Source organism: Pyrgilauda ruficollis, unplaced genomic scaffold, assembly GCF_017590135.1.
Source record: "Pyrgilauda ruficollis isolate IOZ18807 unplaced genomic scaffold, ASM1759013v1 scaffold178, whole genome shotgun sequence".
NCBI classification, from domain to species: Eukaryota; Metazoa; Chordata; class Aves; order Passeriformes; family Passeridae; genus Pyrgilauda; species Pyrgilauda ruficollis.
Window position 1 is genome coordinate 205,170 of NW_024516764.1, and position 24,777 is coordinate 229,946.

General features: G+C 42.8%; 1 protein-coding gene across 5 annotated transcripts in view; it reads left to right on the plus strand.

Moving 5' to 3' along the window:
• Positions 1-24,777, plus strand: part of NFATC1 (nuclear factor of activated T cells 1) — a 110,311-nt gene that overhangs the window by 29,211 nt on the left and 56,323 nt on the right. For all 5 annotated transcript variants that reach the window (XM_041464279.1, XM_041464281.1, XM_041464283.1 and 2 more), the window contains exons 4-6: positions 14,007-14,209; positions 17,373-17,545; positions 19,502-19,642. In XM_041464279.1, coding sequence (XP_041320213.1) covers positions 14,007-14,209; positions 17,373-17,545; positions 19,502-19,642 — 517 coding nt within the window. The remainder of the gene's footprint in view (positions 1-14,006; positions 14,210-17,372; positions 17,546-19,501; positions 19,643-24,777) is intronic.

Here is a 24,777-nt window from a genome sequence, read left to right on the forward strand (position 1 = left end):
TGTCGTTTCTGGAGAGCTGTTCAGAGATGAGCTGTGCATGAAGCCCCGGTGCAGCTAACGCATAGAGGGTTAGTCCCGACTTTCCATCCCCCTCTTAGCATTTTCACCTGAGGCAGCTGCTTGGTTTAGCGCTGCGAGCTGAGACACCTGAGCCTGAGGTGGTTGCGACATGTCAGGATAAGGAAGCTCGAACAGGGCTTGCACAGTGCTGCTTGTGCTCACTGGCGGCTAGGACTAGCAGCTCCCTGGCTCTCCTGCATGCGCCCGCCGGGATGTAACGCTCTGCTCCTGAGCACGGGCAGAGAAGGGATACGAGTGCCTGTTTTGGTGAGACCGACCATTGCCAAGGCGAGCACCGATGCACAGGGCAGCAGGACACTGGATGCAGCTACGGGGCAAGGGGATGGATGTGGGGCAAGGGGATGGATGCTGCACGGGTGCTCCCAGCAGTGTGCTGGGGACAGCAGGAAGCACCGGGGCCGGTGAGGGGCTGAGCTCCTGCTGCTAGCCCCCCTCACTGCATATCCTGGCCTTATGTCTCGTTGTTATGATTGCTATGGAAATAATTTCAATATGTTTTGTAGCTCTGAGTTGCCGTGTCTTGCATTGTTTGGATGGAAAGCTGCTTGACTGGTTTTGGAGAGTGGCTGTACATGCACAAATACTAGCTGATTTTTTTGTGGTGGTGGAAAGTAGGAGATTCACAGCATGGTTTTAATTAGAACTGCTCATTTAGTCTTTCATTGCAGTGTGTTCTTTAGTTGAAAGATAATTTAATTTTCTTTGTTTTGGAAGATTTTCGTGCTTGTCTGTGTGAAATGTCTTTATTTACTGTGCCTCATTGTGCTTTGTGCATAGCTTTGATTATGAGGAGAGTCAAAAACAAAACTTCCCAGGGCTGTATTATTTCTACCTGCTGTGGGTTTTAATATAGTCCCACTTGTATATATGTACCAAGTGTCTGCATTTCTAGGACAAAATCACCAGAGAAAATTGGCAAAGCATGAAGGGGTAGATTTAGCTGTAAAACTCTTACTGATTTGAACAGGAATAGTGTGTCTAAAGGTTGTGAAGTGCTGGAGAAGCGTAACTGGTATGGGTCAGTTTGGTTTTTCATCTTGGAGAAGTCCACAGAAGATATTCCTTGTTGAAAAAAAGACAAAACCCCCAAAAAATCCTGCCTTCTCTTGCAGCACTCCATATTAACATCTTGTAACACCTCCTCTTCAGTGAAGAGTACTTAGTCTGGTTGTAACACAGTGCAGCATGGATCAGTCTTGTTTATATATACAAGAATATTTAGATAGTATCTGTCATATCAGAATTTTTTAAAAGCTGCAGAAAATATGCAAATCTCTCCCGTAGGTGCAGGAACTCATAAAATTGTTCTGACTATGCAGTTACAAAAAGAAAGAATTCTAGATGGTATTTTTTAATAAATTCCTTAATAATCCTGAAATAATTTTCTAAATGGGTTTCAAATTAATTTTCAACCACGTTTTGCAGTGATATTGTTTTCATTATGTGGGCCTTATGTGCTGTAGCTCTTACTCTGCAATGATATAATATTCTTCAATATAGACTCAAATTTTAATACTGAATATGGATTATAGAGCGTTCTTGACCACAAACTGGCATACAGTTGTAGACTTGTACACAAACTCCACCCACAGCTGCAAACTTGAGTTTCCAGGGACAAACAAATTTAGACCACAACTTGCAGGCAATGTGCTAGCATCTAGGTACACAAGTAATCTCAAGTACATGTCCTGAATACATCAAAGCCTCATTTTCCTAATCCCTCACAGTTTTCAGGAAAACCTTAAAATATGTGAACTGGCACAGCCCCACAGCTGGCTGCAAGAGCCCCAGCTGAGATGGAAGCAGGTTGAAGAGGTTTTGCAAAGAAGAAGACAGTGCAGTGAAAATAGTTTAGCTGGGCAATGGTTTTAGCTGGGCAATAGTTTTGCTGTCCTAAATGAAATCCCTGAAACTCTTAGCTCAAATAGATTTTACAGGGGTAGTTGCTCTAATCACAGGGCAGTGTTAATCTGGAAGCCTCTCTGTAATAGCAGATGTTAAAAAGCAGAGAAAAAAATTTTGAAATTTGGCGCTTGGGCTCTCCAATTATTATGAAATTCTCTTTTCCCTTTTTGTAGTGGAAAAAGGTGTGTAATACACATTTGAATTGAATGTAAGAAGTGGTCATTAGCAGGTATAGGGCTCAGGATTCTATTTTTATTATGATTTAAGCATGCCACCCAATTTTGGAAGAATGGCAACAGCAAGGCCATTGAAACTGTACATGGTGGTGCTCCAGAACTTCCTGTGTGCTCCAGGATAGAGGTCGGGAGCACTGTTGGGACTAGGGGGGTTGCTGCAGTCTTTGCAGGGAAATGAGCTGCTGCTTTGTGACACCCTTCTGAGGAAAGCAGCGAGGGAGGGGTGAGTTGTCCCATCCCAGGCACAGGGAGGGAGGCTGCAGAGAGAGCTGGTCTGCCTTCTGGCCATGACCACCCTGTGCCCAGCCTGTGCTGAGGCTGACCCCAGGACCAGGCTAAAGCAGGCTTCTAAAGTCAGGGGGGAAAAGCCAAAGCACTGAATTTAAGCTGTGGTGGAGCTGGCTTTGATCTTTCCCTCTGGGAGGGGACAGGGCTGCAAGGTACCACTGTCCGAGGGGGTGGTCTTGTACCTCTGCTGTGGAAAGCTGTGGGTGGCTTCCCAAAATTAAATGCCTGCTGGTGAAGTTGCTGCAGAGTGTTGTGTCTGTACTGGGCTCTGCCTCTGCGGGGACCTTTTCCCAAGAGATCTGCTCCATGTCTCTTAGCATAAAGCTTGTGTGCCTCACAGCACTGCTCCGGGACTATGGGACACTCATGCTTTGAACTGTGGCCTGGGCAAGTGACAGGGGCAAGTCCACATTTTAGGGTTTGTTACATGTCTGCTGCTGAGCTAATTGCCTTGGTTTCTCTCTGTAATCAGGGGAAGGCTTTTCAGTATAGAGTTTAGTGAGCTATTAATTTTATTCTGATGTGAACATCTGAAGCTGCTTGGGTGAATCACACCTTCAGAGTGCCTGTCTTGTTTTGCTGGCTGTGATGGCAGCCAAGGTGACTAGACCCTGTTGTTGTCCAGCCTGTACATGTAAAAGTAAGGTGGCATGAATCATCTGGCTTTTCCCTTTTTCTTTTGACTGGATGTGTTGTGTACAATTGTTTCTAACTGTGCTCAGCAGGCTTTAAGGTCTTACTGGTTTGCCAAGACTGAGATGTACTTCTTAGGCTGGATACCCAGGCAAGGCTGGAATATGGCTGGGAGAAGCAGTGCCTTTTTAGACTTTGGCATTTCTATCTCTGGCTTGGAACTTGACTCATACTGGAGCTTCATGTTTGAAGTCAGCAGGCTGATAGAGACACAGTCTTGGTTTGGGTGTAAAAACAGATTCTGAGCACCATCACCTCCTCGTCATACCTCCCGTCAAAGGAGATATTGTTACCCTCACCATCCTCCTCAGTTCCCAGTCACTCAGTACTGATATCCTGCTCCACTGACTGCAGTAGGGTCTCACCCATTTGCAGCAGCAGATAAGCTACTCTATAAGGCTTTTATTGACAAGTTCTACTATTAACATTTGCTGCATTTTACTTGGCTGTCTTACTGGCTTTAAGCAGAGTTGTGGTGTTAGCCTGTCAGTATTCAAGTCAGAAATTCTAGTGCAACAGCTGTTGCTAAATAATGTTACTCAATGTGACAATATTTAGAATGATTAGATAATTTAGATTATTTAGAAAATAGTCCCTGTATGTTGAGAAAGTTTTAGAAATCTTTCATGCTTATTTTATTTACTTGCAGTTGGAGATCTCAAGCCTTTCAGTTCATTGTAGCACTGGTGGCAGAGCACCTCTTGGTATGCTGGTTGGTCAGTCTTGTCTATTCCATCCATTTGGTTTTTGGATTTTTTTTCATTAAAGAAAGAAGTGACTTCAACCAATGGCATCACCTTCAAGCAACTTACAGTGTAGAATCCAATCTCTCTATATTTCTCATAGTTTAATCAGACTGTTCTGAAGGTCAAAACCTTGAATCCAAACTATAAGATATACCTGACCTATTTTTATTGATGCTTTTGGATGCTTTCCATGGAAGACATGCTCTCAGATAAAAATGCAGCGTAATCATAGCTGTAGCACTAGGTGGATCAGAGGAGGTTTGGGGAAGTGGAGTAGGACCAGAAGTGGTCTCCTGGCAGTGTGGTTGCTGTCTTTGTTTTGTGAGGAGGCTGAAGCACAGATTGATTAAAAAAAGAAGTCTGGAAATATGTAAAAAGTTGTTATGATTTTTTTTCTGCTCTAATCAAATCATGATCTCTGATAAAGCAAAAACTCTCTGGCAGTGCTGACGGTAGGGACTCGATCACTCTGTGCCCAGTTCACTGCATCTTCATCTGAGACATCCTTGCTTTGCACTTTTATAAAATGCCTTGAAAAGTTTTACTTCTTTTAATTCATTCCTACATAAAAATTAAAAAAAAAAACCAAAAAAAAACCAAACCAGCAAAAAATGGACAGGAGTACTGTGAAAGTTGGAAGCCATCAGTATTCGTGTGACTTTCAGAAGAAGTGAGGAGGTTTATTTCAGACCTTCAGCCAGCCTCCCTTCCTGCTTCCTCCTTTCCCCAAACACAAAAAGCAGTCAGGGCTTGATTCATGGACTGTCTGATTATAATAAGTCTCACTTGGGGCATACAGCTGTATACCATGCTACTGCACTACATGCTTTGTCTGCCTCCACCCTTGGGTGTTTAATTCCTGCTCTGTGCTGTGGCTTTTGACTCCATTAGCTAATTAAATAGCAAAATGTCTCACATAAGATTTTTTTGTCTTTTTGAACAAGTACTTGGCAAATCAGAGAAACTGAGAATTGGAAGTCTATCTGTAGTAATTTTCATGGCAACAGAACAGTAAGTGCAATATTCGTATTATGAATATGGCTCAGTATTTATAGCTCTCCAAATATTTACAGAGATAAAGCCTTTAAACATAGCCCCAGCTTTTTGTCTTCAGTAGCAGTTTAAATAAATGTCATTTGGAGAGAAGTTAAAATTGAGGAAAAAGGCAGCCATTTCTAGTTTAATATTGTCTCACTGGTGTCTCTGAACTCCAAAAGATTTATGCATGAAACTGTGTTGTCTCTGTCCCATATGAGCCAGTGTTTATCTTGACATGCACCTCAAAAGCATTGGCCTTTAATCAGATAATTCTTGTGAGTAGATGGGTGCCCCATTGTCCTCAAAGTCACAAGGGGGAGAATTCAAAGTGATGCAGTTGCTGAAGCACTCGTGAGCCACTGAGTTAAAATGTGGCATTGAGGGTGTGTCTCGGATTGGAGGAGTCACTGAGGGATGCTGGCAGGGGCGCTATGGCACGGCTGGGATGGGCAGTGCTGAAGGACATTGTGCTGACGGCACCTGACACACACCCGAGGATCGCAGGCCAGCCTGTGCTCCCACAAACGGGAGCGTGCTGGTGCGAGGGGTGCGTCAGCAGCGTGGTGAAAGGCAGGCTCACAAGTATGAGCTTGTCCAGGGTATCTGCCTAAGAACGTGTAATAAATTCCTTCTATAGGGCACTTGTGATAATTTTTGGTTTTTTAACCCATGCATGGCCATGGGTATGACTGTCCAAACTGAAAGCCGTGATGGATGCTGAAGGCAAATGTTTTGAGTACAAATTCAACAGAGTTTCTACTCTACTGAGTTTCTAGAGTGAGGGGTTGGGTAGTTTCAGGGAGGACACTGTTGTGTTGGACTTACCCCCAGACCTGGATTTATAATCCTTGGAGAGTGATGAGGTAGCAAGGATTAGAAGAACATTTCTATGGTCTTGTGGTAGAAGATGTCATGAGAACAGTAATGATTTCTTGGTGTCCCAGTCAATAAGGTGCCCAGGACTTACAAATTCATTCAATTAGTAACTCTTTTTCTGATGGGCATCTCTCTTGTGAGTCTAACAATTTTAGGAGGAGTGTGACATGGGTTGATTTTTAGGTACGTGCATTTTTTAGGAGGAAAATCCTTCCTAGAAATAGGGAGCAGCGTCTCGCAGCTGTTTAGACAAGGAGATTTCATGGCTGTGCTGAGAGCCAGCAGCCACGAAGGCTGTTTTTCCCTGGATAGAGACTGAAATTACTTGTGAGCCAGTGACTGAGTGTACAGCATCTCTACTACATTAAGATTAATAATTCCTCAGTGTATTTGCAGCTGGAATTTTATATAGATCTTTATTCATCATGATGTGAACAGCTGCTCTTTTGCTGCTCTGTTGAGTTAAGGTCCAAGTGGCAGCACTAGAAAATGCCACATAAAACACACTCCTGCTGTTTCCATTCACTGCTCTCCCATCCAGCTCTAGTCGTTGGCCCAGGGTTGGCCCCTTGCAGGAGCAAGCCATCGTATTTTTATTTGTGGACCAGCTCTGACTGCATTTGGATCCTAAAACAGAGTTTGAGTAAATCCAAGGAAAATCACTTTCAGAAAGAAAAAAATAAGTCCTGAAAGTAGCACAAAAATCTGTAGGAATTCCTGTTACAATTTTGTATTAAGTAAGTGAAAGACTATGGGGCAGTAACATGTTTTATTGCACAGAGCATAATTTATTCTCTTTTTTTGTTTAACTGCAGTACAGCAAAATCTGTCACAACCAGAGGGTCATCTCAGCTCCTAAGGAAGTGTTTTATTGTTTGTCTGGTTGTTTTTTGAGGGGTTGTTCTGTTTTACTGTATTTCATTTTTTCATTCTGAAGTCTGTCTGCTCTGCTGTTTTGAATAAGATGCTCCCCTTTTTTTGGCTGGTCCTCTCACAGGAGCGTCCAAGCAGACCAAGTTTAGCATCTGAATAGTCACCGAAAAAGTCAAGAGCTGAGCTGTGCATGTCATCCAAAACCCGGCACCCCTTCTTGCTTGCCTGGCTGCTGGCAAAGGGAGGATTTTCCTGGTCAGGATGATGTGCCTCACTCAGCGGGCGTCTAGACATCTGGAAAGAGCAAGGGGCACACGGGTGGTATGGCAGTGACTGAAACGTGTACACCTGCAGAGTGTGAGCTGGAAGGTGGAGAGAAACAGCTGCATAGAGACAGGGGTTCTGCAACATGCGGAGCAAGACACATGCCTCAGTGGTTTGCTGGTGCTCTGTCAAAGCTGCCTGTCTGCCTCGTTGACACTGCCAGGGCTGCTTGCTCCTTGTCCTGTGGGGACCTGAATCCCCAGAGTACAGGCTGCCAGCCCCTGCCTGGCTGGTGCTTGGCAGCTCAGGGTGCAGCTGCCTGCTTGTGCCCTGCTGCTGCTCTTCAGCATGCACCCCTGATCTGCAGGAGGACTGCCCAACTTCCCTCTGGAGTAGAGGGGTTGAGGGGAGTTCTATAAACTAGATCCAATGGCACCTGGGATTTGGGAGATGAACTTGAGAAGAGAGCCGCTACAGTCCCAGTCCCCTGCCTCAGGGCATCTGAGGTGTGGTTTTTTCTCACGCCTCCCCCAGCAAAAGAGATAAGGGCCAAACCAGATCAGAATAGGTATTAGAGAATTTTGCAACGAATGGGGCAGTCTTTTCCTTACTCTTTTTCCCAGAGGTATAGGTTGCTGGCTCCCAGTGGCAGGTTCCTTGAGTGGCAGGTTTCTGGGCATTTTCATGTGGGGGCATGGTGGCAGGGCAGCTCACTGGCTGCCCAGGCAGAGGCCGGGCAGGATCTCTGCAGTGCACACCAGAATAGATGCCCTGGTCTCCTGACCTCACGCCCTGTGCCTGCGCTTCACATGACAGTCACTGCCCGCAAGATCAGCTTTTCCCTCCTGCCATTCAAACCCATGGTGCAGTGGCTTACGTCTTCCAGTGCTTCTGTGTGGGAGCTGAAAGTAAATTCTTTTTCTTGAAAATCAGATTCACAACACTCTTTTTATTCGTGCTCAGTGCTAACTGCTGGAATCAATACCCAGAATGCTTGTGCACTTTCTTAGTAGATCCACTAAGTAGATTCTTAGTGGATCTTTGATTTGATTTTAAAAAACCAGGACACTGAGCACTCACTGATGGTATTTTATTGAGGCTGTATATTAGGTGCACTTTTAAAACATGACAATTGGTTTCATTTTCTCATTCATCATGTGCAGTTCCTGGAAAAAAAAATACCTGCTGCTTGAAAAGCAATGAAGCTATTTAGTGTATAGCTCCAAAGCTCTAGCTTAAAGAGACAAGCAGCACTTGTCTTGTTAAAATATCCCTATTTTATAGATTTTATTCTGTTCAACCTTTTTTGAAAGCATTGCAATTGCTTTCCAAAACATTGATGGGGATAAAAGGGAAAGAAGCCCCCTTACAACCCCTAACGGACTGGGTTGTTAGTTTCCCTGATGATTCTCACCAGACTGACTCGGGTATTCCTTGAACAGTTCTGGGAATGCAAATGGGACAGATGGATGTGTAAGGCATTGCTGACCATGAGCACTGTGGTACCTGCTGCAAGCAGTGTGGCCATCAGTTACGTGGTCAGATAAGTAGTTATTGTTCTTAGTATTTTTAGAGGCATAAAATGGATTGTTGTCTTTATTATATACCAAACATAAAAAGCCAGGCAAGAAAAACACATACAAGAGGTAGTGCTGATATGGATGTTCCCTGTGGCACATCATTATCATTAAGGAGGCAGCCCCTACAGTCCTCAAGAGTCTCAAGCACAGCTGCTGACTGGTTTTGAGTGAATACTGTCCCTGGTCATGCCCTGCTTTATTATTAGTGGGAGCTCAGCCTTTAATGCATTGAGACAGGCTAAGCCCTAAATTATACCCCAATGTTCATTTAATACATTTGCAAAAGAGTCCGGGTCTGGAGGAATGCACCACTGTAGGGTTTTTGCAGTCCTTTCCCCAAACTCCCAGTAAGTACACTTGTAAGCTATTACACAGGATAGCTCCCTTTGTCCCTGACTGATGTCATGGGTGGTGCAGAGGGTGTATCTGGCTGGTGTGTCCCGTGAGAACAGGACTATTCTTTCGGTGGCCTCCAGGAGCCTCTCCAGACGGAGGCTTCCTTGTTATGACAGGTAGCTTTCTGAGCATTTCAACAGATGCTTGGGCATGCCAAAAGCATAAAGCACTTGGAAAGGGAACGTGCAGAATATTTCAACTGCGGTTCTTAAAATAAATGCCGTGGCTTAAATAATAGAAGTTTTCCTCACTGACTGTAGAATAACCACTGAAACTGAAATAGTGTTTGAGTTATTGGATGTGGCGTTTGCAAAATTTCCTCAAAATTTAGTAACTGGAGGAAGGTCTGGGAAAGTCTTGCCTTTTTTTTTTTTTTTTTCCTAGTGCTTATGTTCGAAACACCTCATCTCCTTCTGCTCATCATTTTCCAAGTCTGTTCAACTCCAACTGGCAGATTTAATAGATGTGTACCAGGAGCACATCTGGAATCCAGGCACATCACTATGCTCACGTCCGTGATGAACCGGAGGTCATCATAGCTGTAGGACTGAATCAGATAGTACCTTGCTCATGGCTGTGAGGGGTGACAGCCCTGTTTCCCTCACATTTCAGTGGCCACCGGAGGAAGATTCCTGATGTTCAGTGCCATGGCATCTGGACACATGAGAACATCCAGCCCCAGTGCATCTCCCTGGGTAAAGGCTGGGGTTTGCTTTGGCACCCTGCACTGAGATGAGCAGCAGCCTACTGGTGAGAATCGAGACATGTTGGTGGGAGATAGTGCTGGGAAAGTGATGACGGAGAGGTGTAGGAATCCCAGGGAAGGCTTGATGCTGTGGCTCAGCCCGTGCAGCCTTTTCCCTTGCTCTTGCATAAGACGATGTAAGGTGACGAAGAGCTTAGCTGTGATCAGTCCTGTTCTGGTGTTAATTACCAGTGACTGCATCACTTTTGGTAGAATTAGAGGAGTGTGTAATAGGCCTGCAATTAAATCTGATTTTGATCTTAGCAGCTTCAGACAATAAAAATGAAAATGTCATTTGAGATTAGTTCAAGTATTTTTAACAGTGTTGCTCAAAGAGGAAAAGAGCAGAGTAGTCAATGTTTGGTCAGAACAAGAGAATATGACCTACTTTCATTTCAAAACCAAACACTTGGCCACACAGTTCTTATCTGCATATTTAAGTCTTTCCTGCATCTCTCCTTTGTACCGAACCAGGTGACTGCTGTATCACTGCCTTTATTTGGGAAGGGAAACTCATTCAGAAACATTGTGATCCTGGTCCTTTTTTGCAGCTAATTATTTTTACAGTTTCACAGCAGGGGAAAGTACACCTCTTTCCACTTGGATCTACATATTGCCAAGGAAAGCATGCTTGTTAGGAAAGACATGTCCTTTATTATGAATGCTGTAGCTGAGAGCACCTTTGTCATCCATACTCAACCACTGAGTTATTAAGAGCGTTGGACTGTGTTACACAGAGAAAAAGATAAAAATAGGGTGTCTGACGCATGCATCCCATGTTGCACGCCAGGAAACTGAATCGCTCTTCCACTTAGTACAGTACCCCAGAGCATACGTGGAAAATATGCATGAATATGAACATGTGAGATCTTTCCTCACCAAGAAAAATGCTCAGTCACCCTTTTTCCCATCCCATTTTACATTGATCGTGTTTGATATTCCCTTTGACTGCTGGCAAACCTAACAGCCTAAAGTCCCACAAATGTGCTTTTACTGCCACTGCTCCTCACTGTTGAACCTGTCTCCCTTGTTTTGAGGGAACTGTGGAATATTCTTATTGCACTCAGCTGGCAGTAAGCAGGATCTTGCCCATTCACCAGACATCTGCAGCATGCTGAAAACTCCCGAGGCTCAGCACTGTCTGTCACGGAAATAATGCACTGGGTGCATGGTGTAAAATAAGTCATTCACGGTATGTGCCCCTTTAAATGTTAATCCTTGCATCGCTTTCTTTTGTTGCTTCTGTTGGCATACACAATTATGTGACACAATATAAAAGTAAATAATGTGATGCAATGGGTAAAGCTCAAAAGGAAATACAAATTAGAGATCAGATGTTTCCTAACACAGAATACGACATAAAACTTACAGTGATGTGACCGTGAATTTTTTCTTATTTTGTGGAGAGAAAAATCTAGCATATAGCAATTACATGAGTCTTTCTGGATGTTTCTAGCACTTTCTAAGTCAGGGAGTAAGTGACTTTGGGTAATGGATCAAAAAAAAAGTATAAGTGACTTTGGGTAATGGATCCAAAAAAAAAGTATGGCTCTGCTCTAGGACAGGGCCTTTTAAAAAAGCAAACATAAATTTAGCTTGATGATTACAAACCTTAAAAAACAATGCAAAACATGCAACTGAGATCTCATTGTTTATTTTCCAGCATGTGAACACTTTTCATGGGAAGGCAGGTGTGCAAAGCTGAGGACTATGGGTGTTTGATTGCCTCCTGGTAGGAAACCTGTGGGAAAAGCGCAAGCTGAGGCTCAGCAGTAGATTACAAACTATAGCAGCAGGCAAGTTCAGATTTAAAGATAAAGCCTGAAATAGCAGAACCCAGTGCAAGACCAACATTTTTGGTCCTCTTTGCCTGTATTCAGTAGAACATATGGGTACCTTGGTGTGCGATTTTGCTTTTGCTGAATTGAGGTTTGAGTTACTCGCTAGTCTATTTTTACATTTTAAGCGTCCTTGTAACTCAATATGTGTTTGTTTTAATTTTACACTCTCCATAAAAAGTATCCTCCATGACGACTTGGAGAAGTGACCGCTGGCAATGCACAGAAATTTATTTGCCTGGCATGTCACACTGTCTTACTTTTCCCCCTGCAAACCCACGTGCTGGTCTTCACCAAAAATACCCTGGGATACCTTGTGTCTCCTTCCTTACCTAAGCTTTGCTGCTGAGGCTCTGGAAGTGGTGAGGCAGGGAAGATCAGCTTGGGACAAATCCAGGTCACTCCACCAGCCCTGCTCACACACACACTATTGGAATTAATGAGCAGCCAGGCTGTCATGGGAGGGGAACAGGGTGGTGATGAGTAGGACAGTGGCTTCCCTGTGGCCACTGACTGTACCAGGAGCACACCTGTGATCACCCACCTGCAGCTCAAGCTGCATGTCTGTCTCTGGGGGAGAAAGCCGGGAATCCCTCTTTTTGCAGCATAGTGCTGATGTGTGTGTCAGGGGCTATAGGAGTGGGTGTTCCATGTGAAGCTGGAGGGAGGTTCACACGAGGTTCACATCCCATGAAGGCAGCGTACAGGCATGGCTCTGCTTTTCTCTCTCTGTTGTTTTGCTGATAGTGCAGATTTTCAAACTGCTACTAATGTGTTTCCAATTTTACAATTCTGGCATGGAACCCTCATATCAATCATATCATATCATATAATGTCACAACCCCCTGGCTCTCAGCTGCCTTCGTATGATGTCTCAGGAATGCAGAGCTGATAAAACAGTGTAGAAAGGCTAGAAATGAGCCTTCTCCTCCTCCTATTCCTGCATCCTTCCAGCATTCATGTGCCTTAGGTAAGGATATAAAAATTGCTGCACCAAATCAAACAAAAATGCTTCTTTTCTCTTTGCTTTTCTGACCAAAGTGTGGAGTGAAAAATTTACAGTGTGCCTGATTGGCTATGGAAGATATGTCTAGGCTCATTGTCCTCCCTTCCTCATGCAGCATTCACTGTGGTACCTGAAACTTTGCCACTATGAATTGCTGTTGCCACTCACCATGTTTGATAGTGGAGGGAGGGCTTTGGGACTCCAGAATTTCACAAGCCTCAAGGAGTAAGTGATTCAAGATCTTTGTTTTTAATAGCATTCCTGCTATCAGATGGTAAAATACGCTAGAGAGATAACATGAAATTGCTTTGTAAGATTTAAGGAGAGTGAAAATAGACAAAATACAAATATAAGCAGTATTTGATACATGGGTTTCACCACTTGCTTTCAGCTTTATTTAGCTTTGAACTTGCATCTACCTTAAAACTAGTGTTGCTTCTTACCAAATTATGGAAAGTTTTGAGCTTCCATGTTCAGTGATGGTGAGCATGCCCAAACCCATGTGAACCATTCACAGTGGAACCTAAACCTACAACAAAGTGAGCAGGTTTGCTCTGGGATGGGGCATCTCCTGGGACAGTGCACCTTGCCCACATTCCTCTCTCCTATAGTTTCTACTTCCCTTCCCTTGGGACAAAGCTTCACCACTAACCCCTGTAAGATGACTGCTTTTGTGGAACTCGTTTCCCAATGTCAGGTGGCAGCCACAAGTGGGACGTTGTCTGGGGACTCCAAAGCAGTGGGAACCATGAGTAGCTTCTACAGGAGATGGTGTGGATGAGGTCAGGGTCTGCTCCCTCCGCATCCTGTGGCAGAAATGTTGTCATCAGAGCAGTCCCTGTAATGTGGATGAGGTTCAACCCAGGCCCAAGAGCTTCGATAAGATTTTTGTGTGATTATAACAAGAATTTGACACACATGGTTAGCTGCTAATCATGTACATGTGATCTGTCTCCATGCATCCAGGAGGTATTTACCAGCATAAAAATCAGGTAATGAGGTCACAAGCAGCAGACAGCAGCAGACTGCATGAGGGATGTCCAAGGAAGGATGGGGATGGGTGAGCTGTGTCCTTTCCATCTGCAAAATCTGTTGGTTTTGCATCCCTCAGTACTGTGAAGGAACATCAAGTTCATTGTGTTTTTCTGCTGAACACTGCAGCAGGATTTATGCAAAGTTTTCTGTGGATGTAGCAGGAATACTCAAAAGTTCAGCCCATCTAAAGTGCCTCAGGTCCTTTAGGATAATGAGACATTTTGTGAATGTACCTTTTTATTGTACCAATATTACATTACAGGAAAAATGGAAGGGGGAACCTTAACGCATAGCACCTGTCACAAGTTCTCTCCTTGAATTAGGCTCTCCTGCTTATAAAACTTTAATTGATTCCTAGCAGTTTATGTGCGTGGTGCTCAGTGGGCGTTTTCTGTTCTCTTGCCAGCTCCATGGTTACTTAGAAAGCGAGCCGCTCACGCTGCAGCTGTTCATCGGGACTGCAGACGACCGCCTGCTGCGACCCCATGCCTTCTACCAGGTTCACCGGATCACCGGCAAGACCGTTTCCACCACCAGCCATGAAACAATACTTTCCAACACCAAAGTCCTGGAAATTCCACTTCTTCCAGAGAACAACATGAAAGCAATGTAAGACCAAGGCATCATGTCTGACTCCTAGCAGTTTTGTCTTGGTCAACTCACTTAATTTCTTTGGGATTTGTTTTTTTCTTTTTGTACACAGTTTTCCTTTCACTGTCTTTTTTTTTTTTTTATTTCCCTACATTTCTCTCTGTAATAGTAGGTTTTCACAACTTATGCTGAGACAAATTGCTGCTAATCAGCTTAACAGCAAAACAAACTGCACAAATATTTATGACAACTGATTTGCTTTCATTCTAGAGTTTCAGCCAATGTGCTTATTTGCCATTTAAAATAAGTATCTCGGTTACTGAGCTGTAAATATCTCCTACCTCAGCTCCTGCATTTAGTTTCTAAATATGACACCTGTTGCTCCTATACGCACTAGCACAAGAAACAGAGCTGATTAAAATTTATCTTTGGATGTCAAAGGAAACTCTTAGAGAGCATTTCCAAGTACCCTCGTGGTTTTTCTGAGACGAATAGAACCACTCATTTCTCACATAATAAAACTCAGCATTTTTCATGGCACTTGCTTACAAGCAAATCTTCCAGAACTAAGAGTTACCTCTGAGAACCTTTATTCAAAGGGGATGCCATTTACAGATTGAGTTGTTAAACTGGGCTAAGTTTAGTGCTATGCAGAAAAACAGGCATGGTTGTCTTAGGATATCTGGGTGATAATTAAGTGCCCTGTAGGGCCATTAAACATCTGCAAACATTGTTATAGGACGGTATGTCAAGGTTCAAATAGCCTTCTGTGTAAGTGATATACATGAGACCTTCCACACTACTTTATCCTGTCCACTCTGTACCTCTCCCTCAAATCAGCCTACCCCCTATCTGAGTTGTCTCCCCGCTTCATTCAAATCGTCCTAACCATTATCCGAGGTGTCTGCCTTGGGAGGAATTTGTGTGTGCTTGTGTGCAAGTACAGCACTTAGTGTATGTATAAATATAAATGTATTAATATTTATATATAGATGCATGCACCTTTGTGTGTGTATATATAGGAAGATAGAAAGCAAGCAAGAAATCCTGGCCATCACCGAATCAATTACCATGGGAAAATCACAATTTCGCTCCTTGTTTTTCATACAGTTTTCCTTGCCTTAACAAAGTGGAAAATGCTGTCAGACACCTGAAGTCCTTCCACACATAGTGGTTATTAGAAGCTGGTTTGCAGTGTCATGTACAACATGCCCTGGAGTGCCTCATGTAAATCGGAGAGCCAAAATATGTTTAGCTGCATTGCCAGCTGGGCTTAGAGTGATCACTCAAGACCTGAGAATCTCTCTCAGTGCATTGTGTTAAAAGTCATGACAAGCCTTCAAAATTATTGGCCCTGTTTGCTGCCATCATAAGTTGGTGGGGCTGCATTGGGGTTAAGGAAATATCACCAATTTATACCCACGCAGTACTTATCTGGCACTTTATTTATCCAGTTTGAATCATGTTTTTGGCCGTCTAGGAACATTATTACCATTTCATTCATCTTTCTCCCTAAAATAAAGGTAAGTTACACAGCTTGGGAGCCAAGCTGAATGTTTTTGTGGCATGTGTGCCAGACTGTGGTACAGCTCACACGAGAATCACAAACAATGTTTTGGCATATATAGGCCTTACATGTCAGTAGTCTAAAACCTCATGTAACACTACCAATGAATTGAAATTTGGAGCCAAGGACTTTTCTCACACTTTGTGTTCAGGCCTTGATTCAGTGCTACACCAGAGCTCATCTGCCCGTTTAAACTTTTGCACATTTAGCTGTTCCTATTGACTTCAGATTTCAATGTCCGTGACTTTACAAGTTTGAATTTAAATACTTTTTCTTCTCTGAACATTTAGGTATGAATTGTACATCAATAATTATTCAATTTATAAGTGTTGCTGTAAGAGATACAAAGTGGAGAAATGCACCATTTCTTCCATACCTTACGGATCTTTGCAGAGAATTTTGACATGGGTACAAATACTCTGTATTCTTATACAGAGTATAAGAATTCTTATATAATTCTTAAATAATTATTACGGCTTCACCTGCTAATAAGCATTGTTGGAAATCTTTAATACTTGCATTAATTTCTTTCATCATATCAGCAAGGGCATTTTTTAAATTCTGAAATCCATACTGGAGAAAAAATGCAGATCAAAACCATGCTGCCATAGTGCTTATTTGCAGTTTGCTTCAGAAGAGGATCTTCAAAGGTCTGGAGGGGGGAATTAAACTCTTTGAATGCAAAATAAAGTTAACTGTGCATACTCAATGTGATAAAATGCATGCCAGAGACCAGTACCCAGAAGAAATTGCCATGTAGCCTTTGTGGTCATGGCCAAGGCAGAGGTATTTTTGCTGTGGGTTTTTGAATGCATGTGTTTGTATGTCATTTGCTCTGGGAGCTTCTTCTGTTGAAATATGCTTTGACAAAATCCTGACTCGTAAACTCATCCAGGAGAAAAACCAAAGTTAAAAAACTAAAAAAGAGAGTGAGGCCAGAAATTGTAGTAGTTGTATCCCATGAAAAGCACGTTGTTCCCTAATGTGGGGAGAGGACTCTGAATTTAGTTTTTTTCATGCAGAGCTTCAGCTCAGCGCTCAGCTTGGGAGTATTTCCAACTCATTGAAATACAAACAAATTGACAGTAGAATTGACCTCAGGGAGAGGTGTGCTCATTAGTAAGAATTTCAGTACTTCACCCTAGATTGAAAATCTTGTCAGATTTTTGTCTAAATTAGTTGTAACAAGTAAAATTGTAAGTAGTCTGGCATTCTAAGTTAGTAACAGTTTCTGCACTGCTGACGCATCCCACTGATTTTCCTAGTCTTGCTGTTTCTTTGGGCTTTGGTTTATCTTTAACTACAATCCTTACAGGATGTGTTGGGGAATAAGGGTCCTTTAGATTTTCTTCCTCTGGGAACTGAGGTAACATCCTAAATTTGTGTGCTTTACAGCAGCCACTACTTGCTGCTACTGTTAGCCCCAGCTCAGCTGCTTGGGGGAGTGCAAGTATTAAACAAGGTCTGCTGCGTTCAGCCTGGTCATTGGGTTGTGCCTGGTACAGTTTTTTAAGAAGAGCATGCAGGAGAGAGAGAGATAAGATATTGCACACTCGTGTCTTCCTGAAGTCTTCTTGAGATTAATTGAATTGCCCTGTGTTTCCTTTTGGATAGCATTGACTGTGCTGGGATATTAAAGCTCCGGAACTCTGACATCGAGCTGCGCAAGGGAGAGACAGACATCGGTCGTAAGAACACGCGTGTGCGTCTGGTCTTCAGGGTTCATATCCCGCAGGCCAATGGCAGGACCCTGTCCTTGCAAGTAGCCTCCAACCCCATTGAGTGCTGTAAGTAGCAACAAGCATCCTCCTCTTGCTGGATATTATCAGAAAATCTTTTAAACAATTAGGTTGAAAAGGGTGTCTAAGTTCACTGTTAACTCAGCACTGCCATGTCCACACACTTTTTGAACAGTTTTTAACTTTTCTGCCCCATATGCAGTCTGTCTATACCAACATGCTCTACATTGGTTTTGCTTTACCTGTCTAGTTAGTGAACTTTAATCTGTTTTCCAAAAGTACATAGTTTACACTGAGAACAGAATATATGTGTCTTAGGAAAAAATGTGTTGCTTTGTGCATTGAGTGGTGTAGAAAAACACACACTTACAAGTAAAGAACAGTTAAACTAATAGTAGACCTGGGAGTGACAGGCCCTTTGGTTTTGGTGACTCCTTATCATAAAGGTAACTGCTGTAGAAGTTTTGGGAAACATCTCTCATATCCTATTTACTCTGTCTCCTCATCATAAAGCAAAAACCAGCAAACAAAACCCCACCCCCTCTGATAAGGAGCTAGCAATATACTAGAGCTGACACACTGGGCTGCAGCTTCAGAAAACCTCCAGAAACCAGGTTTCTGCACTGAGGTCTCTTTGAATGAACAGCCTGTATTTTATCTGATACACTGGGGCACCGTTCAAAGATACCTATATAATTTTTGGTCTCTAAGCCTCGTCAGCCTCCCCCACACAAAACAAATCATATCTGCTTTGTGTAGCTTTAACAGTCCAGCATAAGTGGTGGAAGCTGAATTTCAGTCTAACTCCCAATGCTATTTTGATTGGCTGGATGGACTGAAACAATTTTTTAAGGTTTTGTTGAATTCCATTCACAAACTGGATCTTTCTGATGCTGACAGAGTAAGGGGGGAGACTTGACATCTGGCAGGTATGTGAGGGGTGGGCTCTGGCACGGGGAATGGGAAGGAAGGCCTGACCATTCCTAGCTCCATTCATGCTGGAGGGCAAAGCAAAAAATGTGAGGAGTCATGGTTTCATCCTGCAATTGAAGTTTATGAGAGCTTTTCCATTGCTACACATCAGGATAAAGCACAGTTTGAATCTGTCCTGACCTGATCTGTGCAAAAGTGCCAAACTCATGGGACCACTAAATGTGAAGCTGATTGGATTTGTGTCAGGGTACTGCCACTTTGAGTGTTGCGTAATGAGCAAAAGCATGGCACATGCCTGCTGAAAGAAGTGGAAAACAGGAGAAAAAAATAAGTGCTAGTGTTATTTCCAGCGCAGATTGTGGAATAAGCTGGTGCCAAAAATTTCATACATTTTTAGTGCATGTGACATCAGAAGGAACCATATAGTCTGGATAAAATGTCACATCGTCCCTTGAAGCAGCACTCTGTTCATGTCCCACAGTTGAGGGGGGATAAAATTTGTGCCACAAGAATACCAGATTCAGTTTACATGGATCCATGTGTGCTTGGGCACATTTGGAAATAGTCTTTCTAAAGTGTGAGCTGCTGCTGGATCACAAGGACCCATGGCTGCTGCTGCTACAAGACAGTTTGTAGAATTGACAGTAGGGTCTATATTGACTGAAACAAATTTTGGACATGCGTGATTACCTTGTCACGTGTACCTTGCAAACACACAGCATATAGAGTGAAAGAAAATGATTTAAAATAAATGAATTTCCATTAAAATACACTTTCTGATATAGTACATCCCAAGCTGAGTTTTAAAACACTTGTTCTCTGTGAGTCTTTTGAATCTATACTGCTGTTTAACACTGTTGTTTACAATCAAAGCACTTGAAAATGAACCATGTTTCCTGTAAACCTTGTGACCTTTCTTTGTTTCTGTATCAAACTCAGCTTATCTTATGAGGGTAAGCATTAAGTTACTTACTAATGCAGTATTTACTTTTTTGTGTGTTCATGGTTGCTTTTTTTTTTTTTTTTTTTTTTTTTTTTTTTTTTTTTTTAATCTTCTTTATAACTCTCCAGCTCAGAGATCTGCCCAAGAACTGCCTCTGGTGGAGAAGCAAAGTACCGACAGTTTTCCTGTTACTGGAGGGAAAAAAATGGTACTGACTGGTCATAACTTTCTGCAAGACTCTAAAGTCATCTTTGTGGAGAAAGCGCCAGGTATGTCTTTTCAATCTAGACTCCAATCTGCCTTCCCCCTCACCCTGTTTGTGTCAAATGATGAAAGCACAAATATGGTAATGACATTTTCTTCTGCACGTAATGTGTTTTCCATGTCACTGGGCAAAGCTGTGGAAAGGATCTGAGCCGTGCCTAATGCTGAGGTTTCACACTGTGACAACTGTACTTACAGGTAGACAATAGAGATGTCGAAAGTCAACCTTTGGCGTTTGTTTATTATAGCAAACCATGAGTGTAGCATGCAGGACCTGTGAGAGGGGTTTGAAATCTCTGGTGCCGTGTCCTCCTAAATCCTGCAGTACAGTGCATCTTCTTAAACATTTGTGCTGCTGCTGGTGTGTCTCCTGTGGCATTTACAAGGCGCTGGCTGAGGAGGACTTGAAGTACACACATTCGTTTGAAGGACAGGTTTACCTGGAGGACTGAGGGAAGGACTGAACACAACTTCCCCTTGCCCAGCACTGCTCCTGCGGTGCTGTGGTGGTGGGACTGGTTCTCCTGGAGAAGAGTCGCAGGCCGGGCTGAAACAGGGAAAATGCATGGAGTGGGAGCTGGAGCTGGCGCAGGATGTGCCTGCAGGAGCGGTGGATCACAGGGTGACAGTGCCTAATGGGTGTGAATGCCCCCCGCGGGAGTAAGCAGTGGCCGTGGAGCTGGGAGTCAAAGTCAGGCCCTGGAACGAGACTGCTAAGGATAGTTCTGAGTCTTGTTTTGGAAAGGGTTTCCCTGGTGCTGGCACAAGCTATGAATTCCTCAGCTGCCAGCTGAGCCCCCTACCCCCACCCCGAACTTAAAACAGTCTTGGGCACTCCTCAGGCCGCCTGCACCAGCTTGGACAGTGCGCCTGTTTAACCCTTTATGTCCACGAGGTTCCCACGCTGCTCTCCTGCGCACGGCCCCTACCAGCACCACAGGAACTTGGGCCATGGGGCAGGATGGCAGGGAAAGCAGGGGAGGCTCCCGAGGCAAAGGCACCCAAGTATTTGGGCTTAGCAAGCTCAGGACAAAAGCAGAAGACTCCCCTGAAATTCCTCAACAGATTGGGTTGAGGATGTTTAAGTTGCCAGAAGTGCCTGGGCAGAGGTAATGCCTTGGCTTCTCGAAGAGAGCCAGTTGGCACATTTCTGAGAACCCCTAGCACTGCAGCACACACTGTGAGGATGTGGCTGTGACATCAGCAGAAACATCCTTTTTGTTTCCTAAGAAAGTTTTAAAAAAATGGGAAAAAGGTCGTATTGCAATTTAAAAAAAACTGAATTCTGTTCTCTGTGTTCCTCCCGGGGGGGAAGAAAGTTAATGTCTCCTTTACTTTAAACTTCCTTTGCTGCACAGAACTGGGTTAGTGTGACATGTCAGGAGTCCTTGATCTGTCTCATTACAAGAAGGAAACCACACTAAAGGGTGCCTTCCTTAATACTTATTTCCTTTCCTCTTCCTTTTTTGAGTTGGAAAATTTTTAAGTATTGCGTTCTGAAGGATTGTGATTGTGATGCTGTTTGTTATGTGTGTTACCACAGCATTGATCTGAACACTGTCTCCCTGCTCCTATATTCCTATACTACATTAGGTACACTAAAAGCAGGATATTCACTGTATAGCTTTCAATTACAGAATTTAAGGTTCTGCCTTTTTTTAGTAGTCTCAATGTACATTTGTTGCAGTTTCAGGGCAGTACAGCCTGCAGGGGCTGAGCCCTTAGAGTCAGTGTAGTGTCTCCAGGAGCTGCAATAATTGTGTCAGTAGAAATGACACACAAACAGCAAAGCTGCTGGCTAATCTGGGCTGAGCAATTTTTAAGGCTTCCATGGTTTGTGTGCTGTGCTGCCTCACACAGCTCGATGCATTGGAAGCAAACAAGAGCAATATATCATTACCTTAGTGGCAGACTGCTCTGGCTGGATTTTTGAACAGTCACTGTATTTAATGTCAAATGAGCAAGCATTAGCAGCCTTCACTTTTGTAAATCAGCATGGGATGTTTCTTTCCCTTTCAGCTCTTGAACATCAGTGAAAGTAGGTCAAGAGAAGGAGCACCAGCATAGTTTCTCTTGCTCTTAGAGTGCTGGTTATAAACCTCTGTGATTAGCTGGAGACATTCATTAGTTTTGCTGCTATTACCACTTTTGTTTTTGAATTTGGAATGTTAATCACATTCCTAGTAGATAGCAGCCAAACACAGCTATTACAGAGTAATAGATCAAAGTAATAGATCATTGTGCTCATAAAGAAAATTTATCTTTTGTATAAAATCTAAATATTGTACTACTTAACTCATGTCTTCAGTCCTTACTCAGGCAGAGTCCCCAAGCTGTGAGGCAGCCTCCTGGATCTTGTCTAATTCCTCCTAGTCTGCATACTTAATTGGATAATGAAAGGAGTTTGAGAACACTTTTTGTTTGCCTTTTCTTTCCCCAGCTTTCCCTAAGTCTGCTGAGTGCATTGTGGTCTGCTGAATGTTTTTCCAAGCATGCGTCCCAAGTTTTCAGTCTTCAGGGCTAGCCCTCAGCTGTTGTAGTCTCTGGAGGAATGGCATTATCCTGGCCTCCTTTGGTGGGGGAGTCAATCTGAGCAGTGACTCATACAAGAGGGAATCCCTGAAGAATGATCAAATCAATCTTTCTGCTGGGGCGGCAGTGGCTTCCTGCTTTTAGCTTAACCCCTTGCTAGCTGCTGTTCAGCCAAGAAGCATATGAAACAGAGCAAAACAAACTTTGCAGCCCTGTGACTCTGTCTCACACAGGGAAAATGGGGTATCTAGGGGGTGAAGGCATGGCACACTGAAAGGATCACAGGAGAAGTGCTGTGAGGACCTTCTCTGGAACGAGAACCCCTCATGGTGAGGTCAGGCACAAGGCACCCCTTTGGATAAATAATGAGTGTTCAGAAGTGGACTAAAATTTGCTCAAGATTCTACAGTACCATAAAAAAGTTCTCATGCACTGATGTGAGGCCTTATTTTGCCAGATTTTGAGCAATATTCTGGTGCTTGCACATCAGATCATATTTTCCAGTGATGGGCAATAGTATAAAATGACTGTCGAAGCAACTTAGTAGTAGTGAAAATGTGAATGTTAAATGTACTTCAAGAGGTTCAATTCAATTCAAATTCTGAGTTCTTTTAAATTCGGAATTTCCTTAGACTGGAGAGTCCCACAATGACTTTGCTTAAAAATTACACTAATAATTTTTTTTCTTATCTCCTTTCACTTTCTGTCTGTCTTTGTAGTCATGCATTTCTCTTCCTGAGGTTCAGAAGTGTCTTGTGCATGTCATGGTTGTTGAGTGCCACGTTGAGGATGGCCAACACCTGTCTGTTTGTCACCAGAAGAATCAGTACTTTGTAAAATATTGAAAAGTCTGCAACTCCTTACTAGCCAGGTCCCTTGATGTTTGTAGGCTGGGGGTTGCTGTGGCAGCAAGGTGTGCATTTTAGATACAAAAGTAGGTGAAATGAAATTGGTGTTTGTTAGCTATGGCAGGAAGTGTTTGGCTAGGAGTGAAAATGCTTCCTGTTAACATTTGCATCTTTGTGGATCATGATCTGGAATTATAACAGAAGATTGACTTAGTTACTTAAAACTTTAAAACTTTTTATTTTATTTGTAGATTATAAATGTACCAGGCAACAAAAATCTTGAGGGAAGTTCAGAAAAAGCAGAGATGCTTAAAGGGTGTGTTTTAGGGATTGCATATCTATCAGCAACCTTTTTTTGATAATGCTTTCTGCAAACACTGTTTTCAAAGCTAATTTTTTTAAGGTAATGAGCTACTAAACACAGAGCAGCACAAAACCCTAACTAACCGAAACAACCAGACACTGGCTCTTAGTATATCAGATTATGATCAGTGATCTATAAAACTGACCACTGCACTAAAAAAAATCCTGCTTTCATCCCTTGGTCCACAAAATGTATCATGTAACTGATGAGTGAAAGCTCAGTGATAAGACACAAACCCAGTTTCCCAAGGAACAATGCACAGGAAAATTACGGGTACGTTATGGTAAATTATGGATTATAGGTCCTGGCATTCTGTAGGATATTTTGGGATAAAGCATGTTTTGGAGGTTAGAAAAAGTCTCGTATTGAGATCTGAAAAAGTTAAACTACCTTGAAAATCCCTCCTTGCTCAAAAATCGCTCTTCGCTCCTGTACCTTTTAACACTGGAACTAACCTCAAGTATTTCCAGACTTCACAGATTTGGCCAAGTCTAGACATACCTAAAAGATCAAGTTAAACTGACGAAATCTTTATAATCAATTTTTGACCTCTGGGCAGAAATGGTCATTGGATTTATTATTATTATTATTGTTATTAATTATCATAGGGTTGAGTTGCCACTAGTTAAGTCAGAGCTCCAAACTGATTCTTTGCTTGTGTGCTTTGTGACGAGAGCTCAGGGCTAGGGTTTTAAAGAGTGAAAAGGCAGAAATGTAACGCCCAACTTTACTATGGGATTAGTTTCTCAAATAACACTGACTTTGGTACTTTGACTCTGGGCTGTTAATGTTGAGAGCCATTTTGTCCTGGTCAAAGGCCATGTCTGATCTTCCCTGTAACAAATGCCCCTCCCTGAAGATGCATCACTCTCTTTGATGGACATTTGTAGTGTTCACAATGTCTCTGAGTAAGTCCAGAGACTTCAACGGTTTTGAACAACTTGTTAATTACTCAGACTTCAGCAGTAATCCTGGCACCTGCACAGTTCTGTAACTAATTGCATAATATCCTCAGCTATTGTACTCAAAGTGTTTGACACTCAAAGTTCCTGAAAGATGGTGAAATAAACACGTGTAAGCAACATTTCCTCCAGGGTTTCTTCTTTTTGAATATTATCAAACAATTAGGAAGCTTTTCAGATTTAGTTATTGCTTCAAATTCTTCATTCTGCTGTTGTTTTTGTTTTGTTAAATGGATTTTTCTGTTCCTCCTCCCTGCTGAATAGGTTTTGCTCTTAGAACATGAAGGTGTTGATGTGTAGTAGTTATAACTAGGGCAGATGAAAGATAACTGGGTGAAATCACTAATACAATTTTTAAAATATATTTATGCCAAAGGAAATAATAACTTTCTGTGAGTATTTCAGATGGGAAAACTTAACAGTTTGCCTCCTGT